The 22,006-nt window shown below is 53.3% G+C and overlaps 1 gene segment (V, D, J or C); it reads right to left on the reverse strand.

The window, feature by feature from the left end:
* Nucleotides 1-6,932: 6,932 nt before the first annotated feature.
* LOC138401632 (immunoglobulin lambda variable 6-57-like) lies at nt 6,933-7,440 on the reverse strand. The segment is given in 2 exon segments: nt 6,933-7,270; nt 7,395-7,440. Coding segments are annotated over 2 exon segments (384 nt in total).
* Nucleotides 7,441-22,006: the final 14,566 nt, after the last annotated feature.

Consider the following 22,006-nt stretch of genomic DNA (forward strand, 5'->3'; position numbering starts at 1 on the left):
TGTTTTTTGGCAATAAAAATGAACGAAGTACTCAATTACACCTTGATAAATTTCATGTATGAAAATTAGCCTAAGGAACATTTTCATGCATTAATCTCCTAAGTTATGTAGAAAACAAAAACTAGATTTGCAAGCCAAAGTTATACTAATACTAGTTATTACACTAGTAATTGTTTATTTGTAGGTGATGAAAATATTCTAAATTCATGTTACGGTGATGGTTGCACAACTCAGTAAATACTAAAGAAAATTTGAAGTGTATATTTAAATGGGTGGAATTTATGACATACACATTATAATATATCTTAACAAAGACGTTTTAAAAAACAATATGAAAGCGGGCAAGGTCACTGGCTTTGGAAGGTCCCTGACCATTTAAAGCAGGTCTGTGCTCTGAGAGTTGGATCTTCAGATGTGACTGCCCTGGGGTTGGCCACAGTCGATCTTTTGCCTGGTGTTTGTCACAGGCAGTCGTGACAGTGATCACAAGAAAGCAGGGGCAGGTTTTTGTCTCAGTTCCCCCTGTGTCTGCAGCACTGTGGGACCACTCAGGCTACTGTCCCAGGCTGAACAGTAATAATCAGCCTCGTCCTCAGCCTGGAGCCCCGTGATGGTCAGGGAGGCCGAGCTGCCAGACTTGGAGCCAGAGAACCGGGCAGGGACCCCCGAGGCTGTACCGCTATCACCATAGATGAGGAGTTTGGGGGCCGTTCCTGGGAGCTGCTGGTACCAGTTCACACCATACCCACCCCCGATGTTGCTACTGCTTCCCGTGCAGGAGATGGTGACCTTCTGTCCCGGGGCTCCAGACACCGAGGGCGGCTGAGTCAGCACAGACTGGGCCCAGGATCCTGGAAGGGGGAGAGACACAGACAGGGTGATTCTGGGTCTGGAGACAAGAGGACAGAGCAGGGCCCCAGGGTCTTCCCAGGGCCCTTCCCCTGGTCTGAGTCAGGTCACCTGTGCAGTGAGCCAGGAGGGTGAGGAGGAGAGGGGCCCAGGCCATGGTGGAGACTGTCCCGAGTGCTGCCTTCTGTGCCCGCAGCTGAAGCAGCCTCCCCAGGTCTGTCCTTCCCCTCTTCATACCCTGAGAGGGGAGGCTCCCTCCATGCAAATGAGCCCCAGCTTTCTGCCCCCACCCTGGGCCCTGGTCAGGCCCCTGTGCCTGAAGATGTCAGGGGTGGGCGGGGGCGGGGCTGTGTGGTCCCAGGGAGTGGGGAGGTCACAGCTGTGCCCTGAGCAGAGGGCATCAGGCAGGGCAGGTGGCTGGTCCCAGCTCTGATCACCCCCAGGCCCTGAGGAACAGGCCCTGGGCGCCCCCTGGTGTCCAGTCCCAGACACACAATCCTGTGACAATGTGAATGGGGCCCCCAGAGCCAGTCCTGCCTCCCCACTGCTCTGTCCACTGCCCCTGACTCAGGCTAGGCCAGGCGGCCACTCCTGTGGCCTCGCCAGTCCCTCAGTTCAGTCTTCAGGCCCTACTGGGCTCCTCAGTGTGACCCTGTCCCCACTTCCCCGGGCTGTCCCTTGGTCAGGACTGAGGTGGGATCTCTCTGCACAGTCCTCGTAGGTCAGGACCAAGTGGAGGAGCAGGGACTGGCCCCCATGGACTCACTTCCCCAGCCGTGGGGGCTCCAGTTTTTTCCTCATATATGGTCCCTCCCCGGTGGCCAGAGCTGTCCTTCTTCCTGGATTCCACAGTGCTGAGGACAAAGAAGCTCTTGTCCCTAGGGATGGGGAGGGGGTGGGGAGAAGCCCTCGGGGGTGTTCCTAGAATGTTATTCTGGGAAAATCTCTGTTCTGTGTCTAATCTCCACAGACTTGAAACAATAGTCACCTGGATGCTTGTCCAGGTGTCCCTCCCAGGAATTCTCCCTCCGAGCCCCCAAAGCGGGGAGCAGGGGCCACGGCAGCTGCCTGTGCAGCATTTTGCTAAGACCAACAATGGCGACACGCTCAGTATTTGAAGACGGGAAGAGCTAAGGGTTTGAATTGCTTGGACCAGTGTGTGGTCCCAGGTGAGCCTGATGTGTTTTAGTTCTTAGATCAGCCAGTCCGAGCAGGATGTTTCGAGAATAAAGGTAAATGGTTCATGTTCAGTAATGAGTGCTCTGGGGATGGTTTAAAACTGAGAGAAATTGTTAATCTCTCATGTATGATGACATCTAGTGTGCAATATATTTAAAAACAATCAGCATAAAAAAATAAAGGAAAAAGATGCTCTGAGCTATAAAACTAAAACATGAAATAAACTCTATGGCTGTAAGATTTCCGGCATTGCAGGCCTTGCACTCTTAACAAATGTGTTTCTGGGAGGACTTGGGGTGTGGAGAGGAACAACAGGACTGCTCGTGGATGTTTATAGTGGGGAGCGTGTCACTAGGCAGTGACAGTTCCCTAAAACGTTAAATGTGCTATTTAATACGGAAGAGTGAGATCTACCGGAACCATGTAAATGAAACCAGTCTGTGTATTTAACGAAATGTACAAGTACACCGCATTTTGGGTTTGCAACTCAAGTGTGTCATTATTTGAATTTTTTTTTCTTTTTCAGCTGTGAGTTTTTCAAACTGCATTTTATATTCAGTTTTTAAAATATTTACTGTGTTGAAAAATACCCGGAAAAATCAAGTTCTATGTTTTTACCAAGTGGAAACATCACTACTGTGCTCGCAGCCCCTGTCGTCTTGTCGTTGTGTCCTCTGCGATGGCGCAGCTCATGTTCACGGTGAATTTTGTTTCCCGATTTCTCCCACTGAGTGGACAGGGATTCCCCAGCCTGAGGTGTCTCACACAGGACAAGGCTGCCCAAGTCCCCTCCCAGCCCAGGGCTGCTCCCTCTGTGGCACCCCCTGAGCTCTCAGGCTGAGGGCAGAGGGAGGAGCAGGGCCACAGCTGACCCCGCCCCCGTCCAGCCCACCCTGGCTCCAGCACCTGTGGCCTCAGCACTTCCAGGGGAGCTGCTCTGGTTCACCAGGGCAAGGAGCTGCCTCACTGGCTGGGCCTGATCTGCTCAGGCTACTGGGGAGGAAGGCGGGGAGAGGCCACATGTCACCAGGGTGAGTCATGGAGGGTGGGGAGATGGGAAGGGAGAGTGGAATCCACTTTAGGAGAGCCTGGGGGGAGATGGAAATGTCCAAAATCCACATGTCACGCTCCATACATTTCCTATAGACAGGATCGTGATAATTTGTAATTTTTTGTCAGAGCAGAAGACAAATCCAAAGCTTAGAGATTCATGATCCTTTAGGACAGTTCATGTCCAACAACAGTAAATAATAGCTTCAAATTTCCTGTCCTGTGGTTCCATATCTATCAGCTATCTATAACTACATATATGCATACTTAAACTTATAGGATGCATATGTAAATTATTTACCTTCCGACTTGTCTACTCAATAACTTATGAACTGAGTAATTATTCTGACAAATGGTAATGCTATATTTGCATGAGAGGCATATATTTAACTTCTTAAAAATTATGCTCTGACCCATTGGAGGTTATTCACTAATATTCTCAAGAACATTCTTCCTTCCTGAACTGTGTACACTGTCGTGCCTGAGGAGTAAATTCTTTGAAATAAGGGATTTATTGTCTTGGATCCTGGAGTGATGCTAAAATGTCCTAGAATTCTGCCTTGCTGACTCCATATTTCTATAGTGACTCCTCTCCCCTGTGACAATGGCTGTGGAGGAATCTTGGGGTCATTGGCCGATTGGTGGGAAATGAGCCATGGACAGAGGTGAGAACATGAGAGAGAGTTTAGAATTTTGGAAAAAGTGGATCTAGGTCTGAGAATATTACGTGATGTTACTGGGTAGAGACAGTATATTCTAGAATCAGACTGTGAAGGAGATAAAAAGGTAGGGAGACCTGGAGTGATCCGTCACGGCCCTAATAGTGGCTTTTGTGTCCCAAAGGAGCAGAGCCACAGCTGACTCCAAGCCACACTGATGCTGACCCCAGATTCTTGTGACCAGGACCCCATGAAGTAGGGACTCTCAGCAGTGACACAGAGGTGACCTGGGCATCAGTAGTGTCAGGATGGGAGCAGAAGGAGGCCCCAGCTGGAGGGTGTGGACAGAGGGAGAGGTGTCCGTGCTGGCCCCTGAGTCTGGTCCTCACCTGAGGGAGGCCAGATGGAGGACAGGTGTGAGGTGAGGGTGGGCAGTGACCACTAGTGTGGCTTCTTGAGCTTCTTTCCCTTCTGACTCCCTCTGGGCAGAGGAGGCCATCAGGAGGCTGTGTGTCTGCTCTCCACCCCTCCTGAGGCCACCTGAAATTCAGACCGACGGCTCCTGGGTGGGAGTGGGTGTGTCTGGGTCTGGTATTGACCTACTGAAAGAATAGCAGAAAGGTCAGGGAGCCTGAGCTGCAGCTTTCTGTGATGGGAACGGCCTGGTCTGTGTCCCTGCCCAGGTCCCAGCATCTATGGGACAACACCCAACATGGACTAAGGGTGAACGTGGAAGGCACAGTGATGAACATGGTGGGGACAGTTGGGAAAACCTGCTGTCCTCCTCCTCTCCTGCCAGGACCCCAGATCCCCAGCCATGAGGTCAGGATGTGACAGACACCAGCTGCACCTCCAAAGATGGCTATGTAGTCCCCAAACCAAGCAGACAGTCCCCCACGGTCACTGTCGTGGTATCAGGGAGATGGTGGAAGGATCTGGTCCAGGTGTCCTGAGGCCGGGATTCCTGGTCATAGGTCAGGGAGGGGAGGACTCACTCATTCTGGAGGGTTTGTGTCCAGAAGGGAAGCCTGGAATGGAGGGATATTTTGTCACCATGTGGGGATTCACCCTGGGGAGAACACAGGTCATGGAGAAGGGACATCTCAAATACATCTCAGATTGGGAATCCCGCTTTGTTATCTGGACAGGAAAAGCCCCTGTGACTCCTCTGAATGAGGCTGGGAGGCTGCTATGGACTTTTCCATCCTGGCAATGAGCTTGGGCCTCCCCAGCCCCCTGTGCAGTGAGTGAGAAGGGGGAGGAGAGGAGCCCAGGCCATGGTGAGACCCCCACACAGCTGTGTCCTGAGGACTCAGCGAGGCCTGAGTCCCAAAGTCCCTCTTACCCCTCCAGCAGTCCAGGGGTAGAGAGAGACCCTTTGTGGAAACCAGCCACCCCTGGGCTCTCCCAGCTCCACCCTGAACCCTGGCCCTGACCCCTGCCTGGAAAGCTGACCCTGGGAGGGGCTGGTCTGTGCAGGGCTGTTCTGTGGCTCCCCAGGGACCAGTGAGGACACAGCTGCTGGCCCAGTGAGCAGGGGACAGAGGGCTCCAGACCTGGGCCAGGTGGGGCTCCCAGCTGGGACCCACAGCACAGGCCTCAGGGACAGGCCACAGTGCCCTGTTCTGTCCGGGACCCAGACACATCCATGTGTCCTGTCTGCTCCACTGGACACTTTGTCCTCCCCAAAATCATGGAGCTGGGCAGTGTCCCTGCCCCAACACACCTTAGTCTCAGATTCCCACACAGTCCTGGGAGGTCCTGACAGCTGTAGTCACTTCCCATCACAGCTCAGGGAACACACTGATGCTCAGGACCCCCCAACCTTCTGAGGGTTCCCAGGTGGCAGGGCCAGGCACACTCACCCTCTGACATTGCCCCATGGTGCCCCTGCTGGACCCACATCCCTTGACAGCCTCAGGACACACACCTGCTGAGTCCCCTGAGGATGCACAGGTGTCCTTGGTTGTGCTGCTCAGCCCACCAGACGCAGGTGCTCAGGGAGGAGCAGGGGACACCAGTGGGGCTGTGATTGGAGCTGCAGGAGCCATGTGATGGTCACACCAGTGAGCACATTGTTCTTATTAATACTTAATTTTAAAAGACAAAAGGTAACTTACAGACCTCATTGCCCCTAGTAGATTTCTGCATTGTACTGAGCACTTGGCAAACTATTGCCTTTGTTCAGAGAAGTGTCTTCACATAATTTTTAAAGTGGTTCCCTGTTTCCCATTCTCAATGCCACCCCTCTCACCTCAAGTGTGACGGACATTGAGGATAATTCCTTTCCTTTCTGCCTCTATGAATTTACCCATTATGGATATTTCTTATAAATACAGCCACGCAATATCTGGCTGTTTTTGTTTGGTTCCCTCACTGAGCATTTCTCAAGGGGCACCTACACGCAGCGTGTGTCAGAACGTCACACCTGCTCATGGCTGAGTCACACAACCCCGCATGGGTGATGATCTGGGACATCTCCATGCACACGGTACAGCAACATGAGCAATTGCCTGCTCTCCTAGCCCCGGCTGCACACTGCATCACAGACTCTGCCTGGGGCTTCTGCAGCGTTAGGTAACACAGGGGCTGACCTCACAGTGCTTACAACGCCATTCAGACACGAGACAATCACGTATGCTCTGTGCTGTTATTTTCATTATCAGAGGGGAACCAGAACTACAGATATAAAAATATCTAGCCTTGTGTGCAGCTGAATGGCATAGACGTGATTCAGAGTCACGGGCTAAAGGCTGAGGACATGCCCTGCAACTGAGTGGCCTCACCCACGGCTGACGTTGCCTCCATGCAGGGGACATTGGTTTGTTACTGTCTGAAGACATTTTTCTTCTCATCAGTGAGGGGAACGTGTGAACAGAAGCTAATGAGTAGAGGCCAGAGATGCTACTAAACATATTACAATGAACAACACGCCTCCGACCACAAAATGCTAACGGTGTTGTGGTTCAGAAACTGTTTTAAATACATCTACTTGACAGGTTGATTGTGAATTTATTATATGATCAGACATCAAGATATGGAAATACAAACTGGTATCTAGAATAGAAAATAGAGGGAGCTGTGAGCACACACACGCAACTCAGGCATCCAGGAGGGACAGGGAAGAGCTGCACACCCTGGTGGGGACAGGCTGAGGGCAGAGCCAGGGCGAGGATGCTCTGGAGGGTTCTTGTCTCACTTCCCCATGGTCTGGAGCACTGTGTGATTGTCGCTGCTTTCATAAGACTGGCAGTAGTAGTCGGCCTCGTCCTCAGACTGCAGCCCAGAGATGGTCAGGGAGGCAGAGTTGGAGGAGCTGTCAATGGAACCAGAGAACCGATCGGGGACTCCGGAGGGTCTTTTATCATTCCCGTAGATCACAGTGGTGGGGGCACTGCCCGGGCGCTGCTGGTACCAGCTCACATAGTAGCTGCCAATGCTGCCGCTGCTGCGGGTGCAGGAGATGGTGACCTTCTGCCCTGGAGACCCCGACACGGAGCTGGGCTGAGTCAGGACAAAGTTGGCCAAAGACCCTGCATAGCGGGAGAGACACAGAGATCAGTGAGAACAGACCAGACCCTGTTTCCAAAGAGGAGGGAGAGACCATCTTCCCAGATGACATCCAGAGCCCTCCCTGAGTTCCCTGCAGGCAGCCACCTGTGCAGTGAGCGAGGAGAGTGAGGAGGAGCGGAGCCCAGGCCATGGTGGGGACACCTCAGGCTGTGCTTCCTGAGCTGACAGCCAGGACTGAGCCCACCAACCCTGTTTATCTGTCATTCTGATCCTCAGGGTGGGTCTCCATGCAAATTTCTTCCTTTCTGGAAGCTGCACAAGCCCCACCTTAGACTTCACACTAGCTGTGGCTGAGAGATGGAGACACTGTCCCAGGGGGAGGGCTACACCACACAGAGGACACAGGGACACCTGCAGGTGGGGCGGGGGAGACAGCTGAGGCCCTGGGGAACCTGAGCTGGTGCTGAGACCACAGCGCCCTCTGGTGGACGCGGGAGGCACAGAGGCCCTGGGAAGGGGGCCGCCCTCCCCACCCCCACCCCTCACAATTCCAGCCACTGTCCCAGGGTCTCTGCTCAGCATCCTGTGCTCCCTTCGCGTTTAAACCTCCAAATCTGTCCAGTTGGTCCAACGGCCACTACTCTGGTGAAGACATTCTGATTCCCTTTCTGTCCTTGGAGGTGTGAATGTCACAGCAGAATGGGCTGTGTGGAAGGAAAGGGAGGGGAGGGCTCCGCCTTCTCCAGGAGGGACCTCATGACCGGGGCTGCGAGCCCAGCACGGAAAGGCCTGAGAACGAGGGAGCAGCGCTCTGATCAGGGACCAGATTCCACCGTCAGAGACACCCTGAGAGCAGAAGGACCCTGAGGGCAGGGAGGGGAGGGCCCCAGGTGCGAGTCAGGGGACAGTTTCACCAGAGCCCTTCGCCGGCGAGTGCCATGAAGGCAGCAGGGGGCGTCGGTGGACCAGGTGGGTGCAAAGGGGTCTGGAGAGAGACTCTGCAGGGCTGGCGATCGATGGCTGTCTGGGCGAGGGGAAGGTCAGGGTCGATGTCAGTGTGAGGTTCTCGTGTGAAGGTCAGGCGGGTGTCACGGCTGCCGCCCTAGGACACAGTAGGTAGAGCCTGTTTTGGGTCCTGGGATGAAAGTTTGCTTCTTCCAGTGGGGACAACCGGGTAACAGGCAGTGGAGCAGGCGACAATGTGAAAGCAAAGCTCTGCAGTCCCTCGCCGTGGGCTGTGCTGTGTCAAGGGCGCGCTGTGTGTGGACAGTGAGTTGGAGGACGGAGACGGAACCTCGGGGGCCTCCACTGCCTCCGTGGGGACAGAAAGACCCTGAAGCTGCTTTTGTGTTCGGGAAAAACTGTCATTTATTTATGAGAGAACCTACGCGAGCACGTGTGAAACAGACACTCACGAAGCACGTCCTCTCCTCTGCCCGGCGCCAGCGGAGCTGGGGGACCCGACGCTGTGCTGCGCTCACGCCGGGGTCTGTCGGGGCTGAGGACGGAGAACCTGCTGCCAGCTCGCCTCCGCTGGAGGATTTGGGCCCTGGAGGCAGCGTAAGCGTCCTGGTCCCTCTCAGGTCCCTCTGCCAGGTGACTGTGTCACACTTTCCCCTCCCACCTCTGACGTCACCCAGCACATCCACCCTGTATTTGATGCTGGTTCACCTTTTGTTTGACAAAGTTGAGGACATAAATCGATAATTTTCATAAACTTTTGTATGTACCTTGCAGTGTGGGATTATGTGGAGGTGGGAAGGCAGACTTTATCCAATGTCACTTGTTCGTGATTTTGAATGCATGTTACACCTGGATTTGCCATGATTTCCCTATAATTTAATATCTACAAGTTTACTCCGAGATGGCTTCCTGTACTTTAATATCTATATGTTCACTCCAATATATTTACAGATTTATTTATTCATTCATCTGTTCCTGTAATAAATCGCTTTCAATTATGTTTTTACATGTTTTTAGGAAAGATTGAGTATTTACCTTCTGACAGGGTCACAGGCTCCAAATGTGTGTAAGTTTTAAAATAAAGGAAGGACATTTGCAACATGGGTTAATGTCCGGAAAGGCACATATTGTGTCCATAAGTGAGGACGTTTGCAAAGACGAAAGTGCATGGATTTATTCCAGAGCGATTCATGCTCAGAGGAAATGGGACCATGTCAGTGAATGCTCAGGTGTGAAGGTGGCCATGGTCATGTGTGTGTCTGCCCCACCTCCACCCTCCTTGGATGAGGGAGGAGAGAAATAAGGACACTTGGGAAGACACTTGGTAACCCCCATGACATTGATTCCTGTGGGAGGGGCACCTTCTCCATGTGTGGTGGTTGTCCAGTCCCTGCGTCTACTCCACAGGGGACAGCCAGCCTCTGCCTTCTGTCCTGGACAGTCAGTGTGGCACTGAGGCTGCTATGAGAGGAGAAGCAAAGACAGAAAAGAGCAGGAGACGCGTTCAGAGGGGCGGGGAGGAATGTGGTCCTGGCAGGGCTGTGTCTGGGGAAACTGACCAAGGAGAGCGGGCTCCGCCAGGGCCCCAGGGGAAGTCAGGACGCTCTTCCTGTGCCTGAGAGTGACAGGTGTGTTAGGGCTGGGAGGAGCTGGTGGATAATCCTGAGGGACAGGAGCTCAAAGCTTTGGGGTCCCCAGGGGAGGCAGAAAAGGCAACATGGGGAGGACCAGGGGAGGGAGGAGCATCCCTGGCCGAGAGGAAGCCACCATGGGATGTGCACAGAGAGCCCTGCCCTCCAGGGGAGCCTCAGGGACCTGCAGAAGGGGATGGAGTGAATGGCTGGGGGTGGGAGGCAGCCACAGGCACAGAGAACCTGTGGGAAGATCGACCCGGTCACAGAACAGTCTGATATCAGTTCAGTGAAGCCTCTGTGGGCTCACATGCCTCCATCTGTCACCTACTCTGTGACTTCGAATGTGGGAAAGTCCCACGCCCTTCATCCTCTCAGTAACCTAAAGATCCCCTTTCCCTCAAAAGGTCCCTGTCCCCACCTGCCCTCCCTGGTCCTCTGGTCACTCTGGGCAGGGACCTGACTGTGCTGACTGACTTTGCTGCTGCTGCTCAGGTCTTCACAGTGGGAGCAGGTGGCAGCTCAGGAATTGCACACGGGCTGGGGGTGGGGAGGGGAGTCACCTCATTGGTGGTGGGGACAGGAACCTGCCTCTGAGCTGCACTTGCATAGCTCACAGTGTTGTCATGTGGAGTGGATATGACATGTGAATGTCCATGGAGCCCTGTGGGGACACTCAGCACAGCCTCCTGGGCTCCACACTGTTGACAGGGCACACCTGAGTCTGTCCTGTCCTTCTTGGTGGGTGGAGTCACCTCATGCAGATATGACCCTGCCATGCTCCTCTCCACTGTCTGGTGGGATGCTGACCTGGACAGAGGGTCCGTTTGTGTGGAGAAGGAAGCAATGACCTGAGTCAGCCCCACGGGCTGAGGGAAGCCCATGCACCCAGTGTCTCCCTGGGGTGGAGCTGTCCCTCCTGCAGGAGAGTCCCACACCCATGGGGTCATCACACCCAGTCCCACAAGAGGAGGCTCAGCCATTTCTCTAGTGAGGACATAATGGGCTCCCCCCACCCTTCTCTCTCTCTCTCTCTGTCTTTCTCTGTCTCTCTCTCACACACACAGACACACACACACACACACACACACACACACACACATCAGACCCACGGCGCCCCCTGCTGGCCACAGACTCACAACCCTCTGCTCATTCGCACTGCACAGCTGAGCCCTCCTGGCAGATGAAGCTGCTTCTGCACCTTTTCCCACCTGGGGAGAGGTAGTGCCGGTGCTGGGGCCTTTGCTCCCCGGGGGCCCTCGTGTGGCGTCACCATGGACCGCAGGGATCCACGCTTGGCCTTCTGCATCCCCACCCTTGCACTCGCCATGCCCTGCAGGGACACCAGTGACCCCAGGGTGGCAGGTCATGGTTTCTACTCTCAATTAGGCTTTCCACACACTCTGCTCACACCTTCATAGTGTCCCTCTTTATTGAATTTGTGTCTGTTGACCTCATTTTGAGTATGCAGGCCTTTCCTGCAGGACCCCTAATTAACACTCCCAATCATGTTTGCATCACAAATAGAGTAATTTGTCTAAATAAATTAACTGTACCATGCAAGAGTCATAATTGTCAACGCACTTGTTTCCATTGGAAAGATTCTGTGTCCTGAGCAAAGAACAGCTGTCCACATACAGGTGACCAGACTCAGAATGTCCTATAAGCCACGGTGCAGACATCCTCCAAGTGAATGGAGGTTCCATGGAAGGGCTGCGGCCTCTCACAATGGGGCAAAAATGCTTGAAGTTTCCACCACTGATTCTGGCTGTTGCCACAGCAGTGAGGGCCCTGTGACCTCATGGGCTTGTTCTCAGACTCTGACAACGATGTCAGCTAGAAAGGGCTAATTTTTCTTCTTTCAAGAGAGACACGGCAGTGCCAGAGGTTCTGGCTTTAGCACACTTGGATAAACAGGCAATATTTCAATATCATCATGAAGTTTTTTTTCCTTTATGAGAATTTAGAAACATTGAATGGAAAATTCAGAGTAGAGCGTTTTTGAAGCCAGAGGTGCTTCCGAGTAGAGTGTGTATGTATCCCAGTTAGTTTCAAATTTCAAAATTGCATAGGATAAGACCCTGAGCAGGCTGAGGTTTTTGTCCCACTTCCCCATCTGCCTGTGTCTCTGTGAGAAGCACTGCTGTCCCATATGGCACAGTAATAGTCAGCCTCGTCCTCAGGCTGCAGCCCAGAGATGTGCAGAATCCCTGCATTGGCCGAGGCATCTTTGGAGCCAGAGAAGCGGCTGGGGACCCCGGAGCCCTGGTGCTTATCTGAGTCAGACTTGAACCTCAGGAGGTACCGGGGAGGGCTCCCTGGCTTCTGTTGGTGCCAGTGTATAGTATAGCTGCCAACACTGAAGCCACTGCTCAGGGTACAAATGAGTCTGACCGATGATCCCAGGGATGCAGAGAGGGAAGGCTGCTGGGTCTGCACAGGCTGGGACAGGGAACCTGCAAAGAGAGACACACGTGGGTGCTGAGGCCGAATCCAGGGTAAAGTTCTTCATGGGTCTTAGACAAAGGGGCTGACACAGGATGGGAACTGAGACTCAGTTTACAAGGCCTGTCCCCACCTGTACAGTGAGAGAGGAGCACGAGCAGGAGAGGAGCCCAGGCCATGGTGGACACAGCACCTGGTTCCCACATTGGGGCTGGGCTGCCCCAGGCCTCCTTTTGTGCCCACCCTCTGCAGAGGAGGGGCTGCTCATGCAAATGTGTTTCCATCCAGGGATCGCCCAGCCCATCCCTGAGTCCTGGGCTGGAGCTCAGCTCTCCCTGCACACTGAGGAGGAGGCAGCTTTGCTTTGCCCCTTGGGGGAGCCCTGGGAGGAAGCACCTGCTGAGACCGTACAAAGGGCCCTGCTCAGGGGACTGTGCCAGGCCAGAGAGGACACAGCTGCTGAGACCCCATCAGTGAGCACAGGGCTCATCCCCCAGGGCCAGGCTCCTTGGAGTGAATGATCCTCCCTGAGCAGCTGTGTAGGGACCACAGGGCAGTCCCCCAGCGCCCCCTGCTGGTCACAGGCACACACCTCCCCATGGCCCAGAGACCTGAGGGCCCAGCTGGTCTCTGCAGCTCCCCAGTCACTGTCTCTGGTCACACAGCCATGGGCTGAGTCCCTGGTGGAGTGACCCCAACACACTGTGAGTGATCACTGGGGTTTCTCACTCCCACAAGGAGCCCTGGACTATGAGAGGTGCAATCATGTGCATATATAACTTTTTTAGGTACCTACTCCCCAATAATTTTCTATATTTTAGAAAAACCTAGATGTCCCTCATGTACCATCGTTGTAGGCGCCACAGATGCTGGAACATTGAGCTGATGTGAACGGCAGGGACAGGCTGTGCAGGGAAATGGAATGAAGGGACAATGTTCCAGGAATTGGCTCAGTGATGTGTTCAAAATTCAGCAACTCAGAAAACATTTCAAAACTCACACAATGAGGATACTGACTAGACATAATCTGTGAGAAATTAGTAGTTGGGTAGAAATATCATTTACTTGTTCATAGTCCAACACATTTGTTCAGTTTCTTAAGTGAGTTTTTTCTTCCTAAATTTGTACTTTCCTAATTATTTGTGTCTTATATTTCTGGTTAGTATTTTTGTTTTAGACAGAATGCAGTGTGTTTGTATTCCAAACATAATTTTCCTTATTTTTATTTTCTTACTCATATTTTTTATAGTTTACTAGGAAGGTCAGTGTGACATTGTAATGTTTCTGCAGAAATGTTGATGCCTGGACACAGGAATGCACACACCATCCTTTCCTCTCTGTATCCCAGATGCAAATCTGCACACAAATGGTCCCAGACTCCCGGACTCGGAGGATCTTTTGGAAAATATCTATGCCCAGGATCCTCTGATTCCCTCAGGCCTCTCTGCTCAAGGTACCCAGAGAGATCCTTCCATTCAGGTCTGGCAGGTGGACCTGGGATTAACTCCATCCTTCCCATCAATGTAGACCACCTCTACACTTAATTAAGTCTCATTTTATTCCATCTAAAGGGATTTTAATTTTTTCATAGAACACTGTTTTGCATTCTCTGTCATGAGGGTGTCTGGATGCTGATGGGCTGTTTGGCCACTGATGCTGGCACCGTGTGAGCACAGAGAGAAGTTACTGCAGTCACATCCCCATCAAAGTCCCAGTTCCCAGTGGAACATCCCCTGCTGAGGCCTCAGGGGACACTCACTGGATCTGCTGTGTGTCCCCCGTGGTGAGTGACAGAGTGGCATGCTCAGGAGCAGGCTCTAGAACAGGCCTGGAGCCCTGAAGCTGCAGAGCCCAGCGTAGGTGGAGTCTGCAAGATGCTTTATCTCCTGGGCCTGGGATGGAGGTTTCACCTCACTCTGCCCATCCACTGTCTGTGGGAGGAGCTCTGCTCTTGAACAAACATGTTCTGCTTCACAGAGGGGAGCAGGCTGAGTGTGGGACTCAACACTGCCTCAGTCTCAAGTGGCCTGAAGTCAGTGACTCATGAAGGGCCTGAGACCTTCATTGCTCCTGTGTGACTGGAAGCAGGATGGCGTTTGCATAGATCCCCAACACCACCGGCCACTAGGGAAATGCAGTCAAGTCTAAAGAGATAGACCAGTGCAGACCCACTGGGGTGGCTATAAACAAAATGACAGGTAATGACAAATGTTAATGAGAATGTGGAGAAATTAGAACTCTTATATATTATTCATGGAAATGTAAACTGGTTCAACCCCTTTGGAAAGCAATCAGACATTTCCTCAAAAACAGTAATTATATTACCTTGAACGTCCACTCCTACCAAACCCAACAAAAATACACACATAGTCCACAGGGAAATTTGAAACTTCTGTACCAATGATTACAGCAGCGTTACTCATAAAATGGAAAGTCTTAAGCAAACTGTCCAACAACTCATAAATTTTTAACAACCTGTATACAGTGGAATATATTTGGTAATAAAAATAAATGAAGTACTATATTGTGTCTTGATATATTTCATATGTGAAGATTAACCTAATAAACGTTTTCATGCACTAATTTGCTAAGTTATGTCGAAAACAAAAATTGGATTTATAAGCCACAGTTATAATACTAGCTATTAGACTAATAATTGTTTATTTGTAGCGTGATGAAAACATTCTAAATTCATGTGATGGTAATGGTGGCACAACGCAATAAATACTAAAGAAAATTTGAAGTGTATATTCTAAATGGGAGCAATTTATGGTATACACACATTATAATATATCTTAATAAAGATGATTCAAAAAACAATCTGAAAGCGGGCAAGGTCACTGGCTTTGGAAGATCCCTGACCATTTAAAGCAGGTCTGTGCTCTGAGAGGAAGATCTGCGGATGTGAATGCTCTGGGATTGTCCGTAATCAATCTTTTGCCTGGCGTTTGTCACAGGCAGTGATGACAGTGATCACAAGAAAGCAGGGGCAGGTTTTTGTCTCAGTTCCCCCTGTGTCTGCAGCACTGTGGAGCATCAGGGCTGCCATCATAGGACTGACAGTAATAATCAGCCTCGTCCTCAGCCTGGAGCCCCGTGATGGTCAGGGAGGCCGAGCTGCCAGACTTGGAGCCAGAGAATCGGGCAGGGACCCCCGAGGGTCTCTTGCTATTATCATAGATGAGGAGTTTGGGGGCCGTTCCTGGGAGCTGCTGGTACCAGCTCACATAACTACCCTTGATGTTGCTGCAGGAGATGGTGACCGTCTGCCCCGGGGCTCCAGACACCGAGGGCGGCTGAGTCAGCACAGACTGGGCCCAGGACCCTAGAAAGGGGAGAGACACAGACAGGGTGATTCTGGGTCTGGAGACAAGAGGACAGAGCAGGACCCCATGGTGTTCCCAGGGCCCTTCCCCTGCCCGAGTCCGGTCACCTGTGCAGTGAGCCAGGAGGGTGAGGAGGAGAGGGGCCCAGGCCATGGTGGAGACTGTCCCGAGTGCTGCCTTCTGTGCCCGCAGCTGAAGCAGCTTCCCCAGGTCTGTCCTTCCCCTCTTCATACCCTGAGAGGGGAGCTCCCTCCATGCAAATGAGCCCCAGCTTTGTGCCCCCACCCTGGGCCCTGGTCAGGCCCCTCTGCCTCAGGGTGTCAGGGGTGGGCGGGGGCGGGTCTCTATTGCCCCAGGAGGTGGGGAGGTCACAGCTGTGCCCTGAGCAGAGGACAACAGGCAGGGCAGGTGGCTGGTCCCAGCTCTGATCACCCCATACCTCTCAGGAGTGGGACCCGAGCGCCCCCTGGTGTCCAGGCCCAGACACAACATCGTGTGACAGGGTGACCACAGTGTCCCAGAGCCAGCCCTGTCTCCCCACTGCTCTGTCCACTGCCCAAGTCTCATATGACCCTGATCTGTGAGCGCCATTAGGAATGACCCTTCAATACACGAGGCTAGGAGAAAATAGGGTTTGTACTGAATGAGGAGCGCTGTCAATCTTCTTAAAACTGACAACATTCTAACAATTTCTCACCAAAAAGAATATGCAGTGTATGTTATTTTGACATAAAAAGAAAAAAGCTCAGCAGAAAACATAGTTCCAATTGCTAAAGCCACAAAAAATAAGCAAAAGTTTGTGGCTGAGTAGAAAACTTGTGGAAATATTTCATATGCACCAGCCTGGCGAGTGTGTGTGTGTGTATGTGCGTGTGCAGGGTGATGTGCTGTTATTTGTCCTACATTGTCCACTTTGATTTTCCCCGGGTCAAACCAGGTCCCTAGCTCTTCAGTCCCTCACGCCCTCATGTTCACTTTATTCTCACGTGGTGGGAAAACCTTCCCCAGTGATGGATTCTCAGATGTTACCAGCTCTTGAGTCGCTCCTGAAATTTCTTTTTAAAATTCCATAGATGGTATTCCTTAGATCTTTAATTTGTGCTTGTTTTGAGTTTATGTATCTTAATTTTCTTACGTTTTCTCCTTTCTGTTTGTTTAAAGAGTGGTCGTAGTTACTCATGGAACAGATTTTATGGTCTTTGCTTTACAAACCTCTGTGACATCATTTCAGCGTCTGAGCTGTTAATATCACAGTGTTCACGTGTGTCGATTTCATCTTTCATTTAAGTTGTCATTTTTCTGGTTCCTGATAAGACAAGTGACAGTTTTTGTGCCCCAGACACTATGGTGTTCTATTAGGAGACTCTGGCTCCTATTTAACCCTCTGTTGTCAGGGGACCCTCCTGCCCAGGCAAAGCACAAGGGCCCGGGGTCTCGGCTCAGCTCCCCACTGCCCAGCAGGGCGGGGCCCTGACTCTCACCGGCCCAGGGCTGCTCACACCTTCCTGGGGAGAGGGGAGCAGTGACTTGGACAGACGAGTCCCCTTCAAGAGCGGCTGGGAGATTAGCTGCCCACTGGAGTCTGCTGTGCCTCACTGACACCAGGCAGGGGAGGGGACAGCTGCAGCGCCGGTGACCCTGTCCCATCCTTCTGTCCAGCGTTCCCATCACCAGGGGGGATTCAAAGCTCCGCTCTTCACTGGCTGTCGAGATCCCCCAAGTCAGGGGTCAGGGTTGGGTCCTGGGGTGCTGACTAGCTGTGCCTGGTCCCACGTCATTCATCTCATTGCTGGGGATGGGGGTTCAAATTCAGGTCTGCACGGGGCCCTGCCAACCTCACTCGGGGGATTGGAGATAACCAGCTCACGCCAGAACTGCCTTGCCCGGCCTTGTTGATACTGCTTGGGGGTGAAGGTTTGGCTGGTCACTGAACCCCACCAACTCTACCCAAATGGGCCATTGGAGCACGGCCAGCTCCTGCTGGGCAGGGAGTTTTTGACAAATGAGTTTCTGAGTCACCACAGCCTGGGGGCTGCTGGTACCAGAATAAAATCACACGAAATCAATAGATGCCCACAGCCAGCATCGCTGCTGCTTCTAGGGAAGGAAATGGGGGCCGCCTGCCCCACACGCTGGGTGCTGCCGACGGTCTCATCAGCACAGACTGGGTCCAGGACCCTGAACTTCGGGACAGACAGAGTGAGGGGGTGGGTCAGTGGACAGAGACACACTCAGGATCGCTGGTCCTTCATCCCCAGCCTGACACTTGACCCAAGCCCCTCTAATCCCCGCTGGCTGTCCAGGGGTAGAGAGAGACACTTGATGCATCCAGTCACCCCCTGGGCTGTCACAGCTCCACCCTGAGCCCTGTCCCTGACCCCTGCCTGGAAAGCTGACCCTGGGAGGGGTGGGTCTGGGCAGGGCTGTTCTGTGGCTCCCCAGGGACCAGTGAAGACACAGCTGCTGGCCCAGTGAGCAGGTGACAGAGGGCTCCAGACCAGGGCCAGGTGGGGCTCCCAGCTGGGACACACAGCACAGGTCTCAGGGACAGGCCACAGCGCCCCCTGCTGCCCAGGGCCCAGACACACCCATGTGTCCTGTCTGCTCCACTGTGCACTTTTCCTCCCTCACAAGGATGGAGCTGGGCAGTGTCCCTGCCCCAACACACCTTAGTCTCAGGTCTGCACACGGCCTCCTCCCCCTGCCCAGCGTCCTGTGCGGTTTACAGGACAGTCCTGGGAGCCCAGCCTCCCTGAGGGGCCTCCTCTGGGTACACAGAACAGGAAGCCCCGTGGGGACAGGGAGCACCTCCCTCCAGGGCACCAGGAGCTGCTGCCTCTTCCTCCTCCCAGGCAGAGCAGAGCCTGCTCCCCAGATGGCCAGGAGCTGTCCTTGGGCCCAGCCGCTCCCTCTGGGACCCCCTCTTCCTCTCAGCGTCTTGCTGACCTGCATTGCAGAATGAAAAGAGGAATATAAATACTCAATATCTGCCAATCCCAGACATAAACTGCACAGTGGCGCAGACACTGAGTGTGACTTTGAGGGAGAGGAGGCCGCTGAACCCTTTGGCGGGAGCCTCCTGGGTCCTGAGCCTTCTCCCTCCTCACTGGGCACTGAGCAGTGATCAGCGCCTTGTACGTGGGGACCAGCATCCTCTAGTCATGCTGTGGGCACGGGGAGCAAATGCTCCAGCCATCTCAGAGACAGCCCTGCAGAGTGTGGGGACAGTGCTGGGATGGAGACCCTGGGCTGTGCAGGGCCCTCAGGCAGCCCTGAGTCCTCACCTGGGCTGAGCCTCAGTTAGCAGAGGGAGGGAGGAGGGGAGAGGAGGAGTCCAGGCGTGGGGATCACCTCTGAGCTCTGCTCCCCAAGGCCCACTCCTCACCCACCCACACACGGGGCGAACATGGCCGTTTAGCATCTGTGCTTCTCCACTGGGCTGTGCAAGCCCCACTCAGGGCTGGGTGTGACCTGCTCCTGGGAGCTGGTGCTGGGAGGGACATCATTGGGAAGGGTGTGACCTGCACACCACAAAGGCTCAGGGTGGGACAGCAGGTGGGACAGGGAGCCATGGACAGAGCACACAGAACATGGATGCCATGTGATCTTCTCCAGGGACACTCAGGGACAGGCCCAGGCCCACTTCAGCAACAGGGCCCAGGTCCTGCCAGGACTCTTCTTTTTAATGGCTCTAGGCCCCATGTGTCTTCCTTCTTAGGGTCACAAAGGACAGTGTCTTCTTCATTGTGCACCCCTGTTACCACAGGAGGCTGCACGCCTGTCCTCCGACCTCCTCTGCAGACCACCCCCTGCTCACTGCAGTTTGCTTTTCTGCATAACCCTGGGCTCTCAGCCTCCCTGAGGATGTCTCTGTAGGAAACTCACACTGCAGACAGCTCAGCCCTGGACAGGACAGCTGGGCTTGGGCCGTCCAAGACTGAGTTTAGCTCTGGCTTCCCATCTACACCTGCCCTAGGCCAAGCCAGAGCCCCTCAGAATGATGAGACTGTGTCCTTAAGTGTCAGACTGCACTGTCACATCCAGTTCCTGAGGAGCAGATGTGGAGAGGGAGATGTTGTCTTCAAAGACTATTGGAAGTGTGTTCTCATAATCGCAAACAGAAACTATCTACCCATTAAGCAATGGCCACTCCCACCCCACAGCCCCTGGACACCCATGGAGCATGGACAAATTGGGGACCTGGATGAGGCAGAAGAGCCCAGGTCCAGGAACAGTATCATGATGCAGGAAGGAGCAGGGAGCAGAGAGCAGCTCTCCTGGTGGCTCTTGGCAGATGCTGCTAGACCAGGTGACAGCTTTCTGCAGGCTGTGCTTTTTATTGCTCTAGTCCCCAAGGAACTGAGGTGCATTCCAGCCTCATCCCGACCAAAGACCCAGAGAGGGGAAAGAATAAGGCTCATGGGATTAAAGTCGGGAAGGGAGGCAGTGCTGGGTCCCAGAGCCATCTCCTTACAGGGAGGTCTCCTCCTGCACCTGCGAATCCAGGGGCTCCCTGGGGGCACCCTCTGAGCATACAGAGGACCCAGCTTCCCTAAGGCTTCAGAGCTCAGGGAATGATTCCCAAAGCCTCAGCCAGGTGCAGGGAACATCTAAGGGACCAAACAGAGGGATCCCAGGCTTCTGTGTCTAGCACTGTCTGCTCCCCAAGAGGCCCCCACCACACATGTGGGTGCTCTTATAGCCTCTGGAGAGAAATATTCCCTTCGTGCTTGGATGCCAGTCAGAGAAGGTGCTATTGTCATTGACATCTTAAAGATTAGCCAAGTTAAGAGCATCAGAACTTCTGGGAGCACAGGTGACATCAGACCTGAGCAGGTGTTGGTCACAGGCAGGGACAGGGGAGAGATGGATTTGATGGTGGCATGGAGGGCAGATCCTTGCCTCACTCTCCCATGGATGGGAGCGCCTGGTGGCACCTGGTTATATTCAGCTGTGATGATGATGATTAGCCTGTCCCTAAGCCTGGAGCCCAGGGGTGTCAAGGTGCTGTGTTAACACAGAGAATCAGGCTGGGACCCCTGAGGGTCCATCACTCCTGTCCTAGGTCACAAACTCTGGCTTTCTTTCTGGAACCCTCGGTGCCAGTTTCCATGGTCGCCCCCAATGTCTCTGCAGCTCCCTGTGTAGTAGAAGGTGACGTTGGGACCTGGGCACATCAAAGCTGCAGGGGGATGACACCTGCATATCTTGGTGAGTTTCTGCTCCCTGGTGTCCTTCAGATCCCACATCACAGCCTGGACCATCGAGAAGCCCCAGTGGGGCAGGAGAGGAGAGGACACAAGTCAGTGCCCGTGGGCTCAGGAAAAGCCACCCCTGGGGTCCCCGTGGTCCTGAGAGGGATGAGCTGGTGGAAAGTCACATTCATGGCACCTACTTCCTCCGACTCCCCTGGGGCAGGCTCAGTATTTCCCAGCAGTGGTGGGGTCCGCCCTCCCCCTGTCACCTCCCACTGGGAGCTTTGCTGGTCTCAGGGACACAGTTGCCTCCACAGTTACCCTCTACCTAGACCTGACAGCTGCAGGTTCCAGCAGCAGCAGGGGAGCCAGGCCAGCTCTGTGCCTGGAACCCCTCCCTGACCTGTGTCCTCAGGCAGCATTTTGCATCTCACTTCCTGGTCCCTGTGACACAGGGGGCCCTGGACAGCCCTGAGCACACGTGACTATTGAGGGAGGGGGAGGTCTCCGCTCTGATCCCTGGAAGAGCAGAGTCCATGCTGTAGGGGACTGTCCCCATTCTGGGTTGGTCTCCAGGCCCTGAGCAGGATATGAGCTAAAAAGAGATCATTTGCCCGCTTTCAAGAAAAAAAAAAAAAAAAAGAAAGAAAAAGGCTCCACATGGATAAGGAGGCAACATTTCAATGTCAACAGGATTTTATTTTTCTCTTTGGTTTCCTGAGAGTTCAGAAACATTGAAGGAAAATTAAGACTAGAAATATTTAAAACCACAAAGTGCTTTCAAGTTTGTATACATTTAACGTATTTTAAAATTTGAAAATCGTCACAGAACAAAACCCTGAGCAGGCTGAGGTTTTTGTCCCACTTCCTCATCTGCCTGTGTCACTGTGATTATTACCACTGCCCCAGGTGTGACAGTAATAGTCAGCCTCGTCCTCAGACTGGATGTTGGAGATGGTTAAGTAGCGGTCAGCCCCGGAGCTGGAGCCCGAGAAGCGATCGGGGATCCCGTCCCCCTTGCCGTGGCTTCCAGCACTGTAAACATACATCAAGTACCAAGGGGCCTTCCCCGGCTGCTGCTGATGCCACGCAATGGTGTAGCTGCTGTGTCCACTGCTCAGGGTGCAGGTGAGCTTGGCCGAGGCTCCCAGGGAGGCAGATGCAGAGGGCGACTGAGTCACCATAAGCTGGGAGAG

This window comes from Eulemur rufifrons, chromosome 21, assembly GCF_041146395.1.
Source record: "Eulemur rufifrons isolate Redbay chromosome 21, OSU_ERuf_1, whole genome shotgun sequence".
NCBI classification, from domain to species: domain Eukaryota; kingdom Metazoa; phylum Chordata; class Mammalia; order Primates; family Lemuridae; genus Eulemur; species Eulemur rufifrons.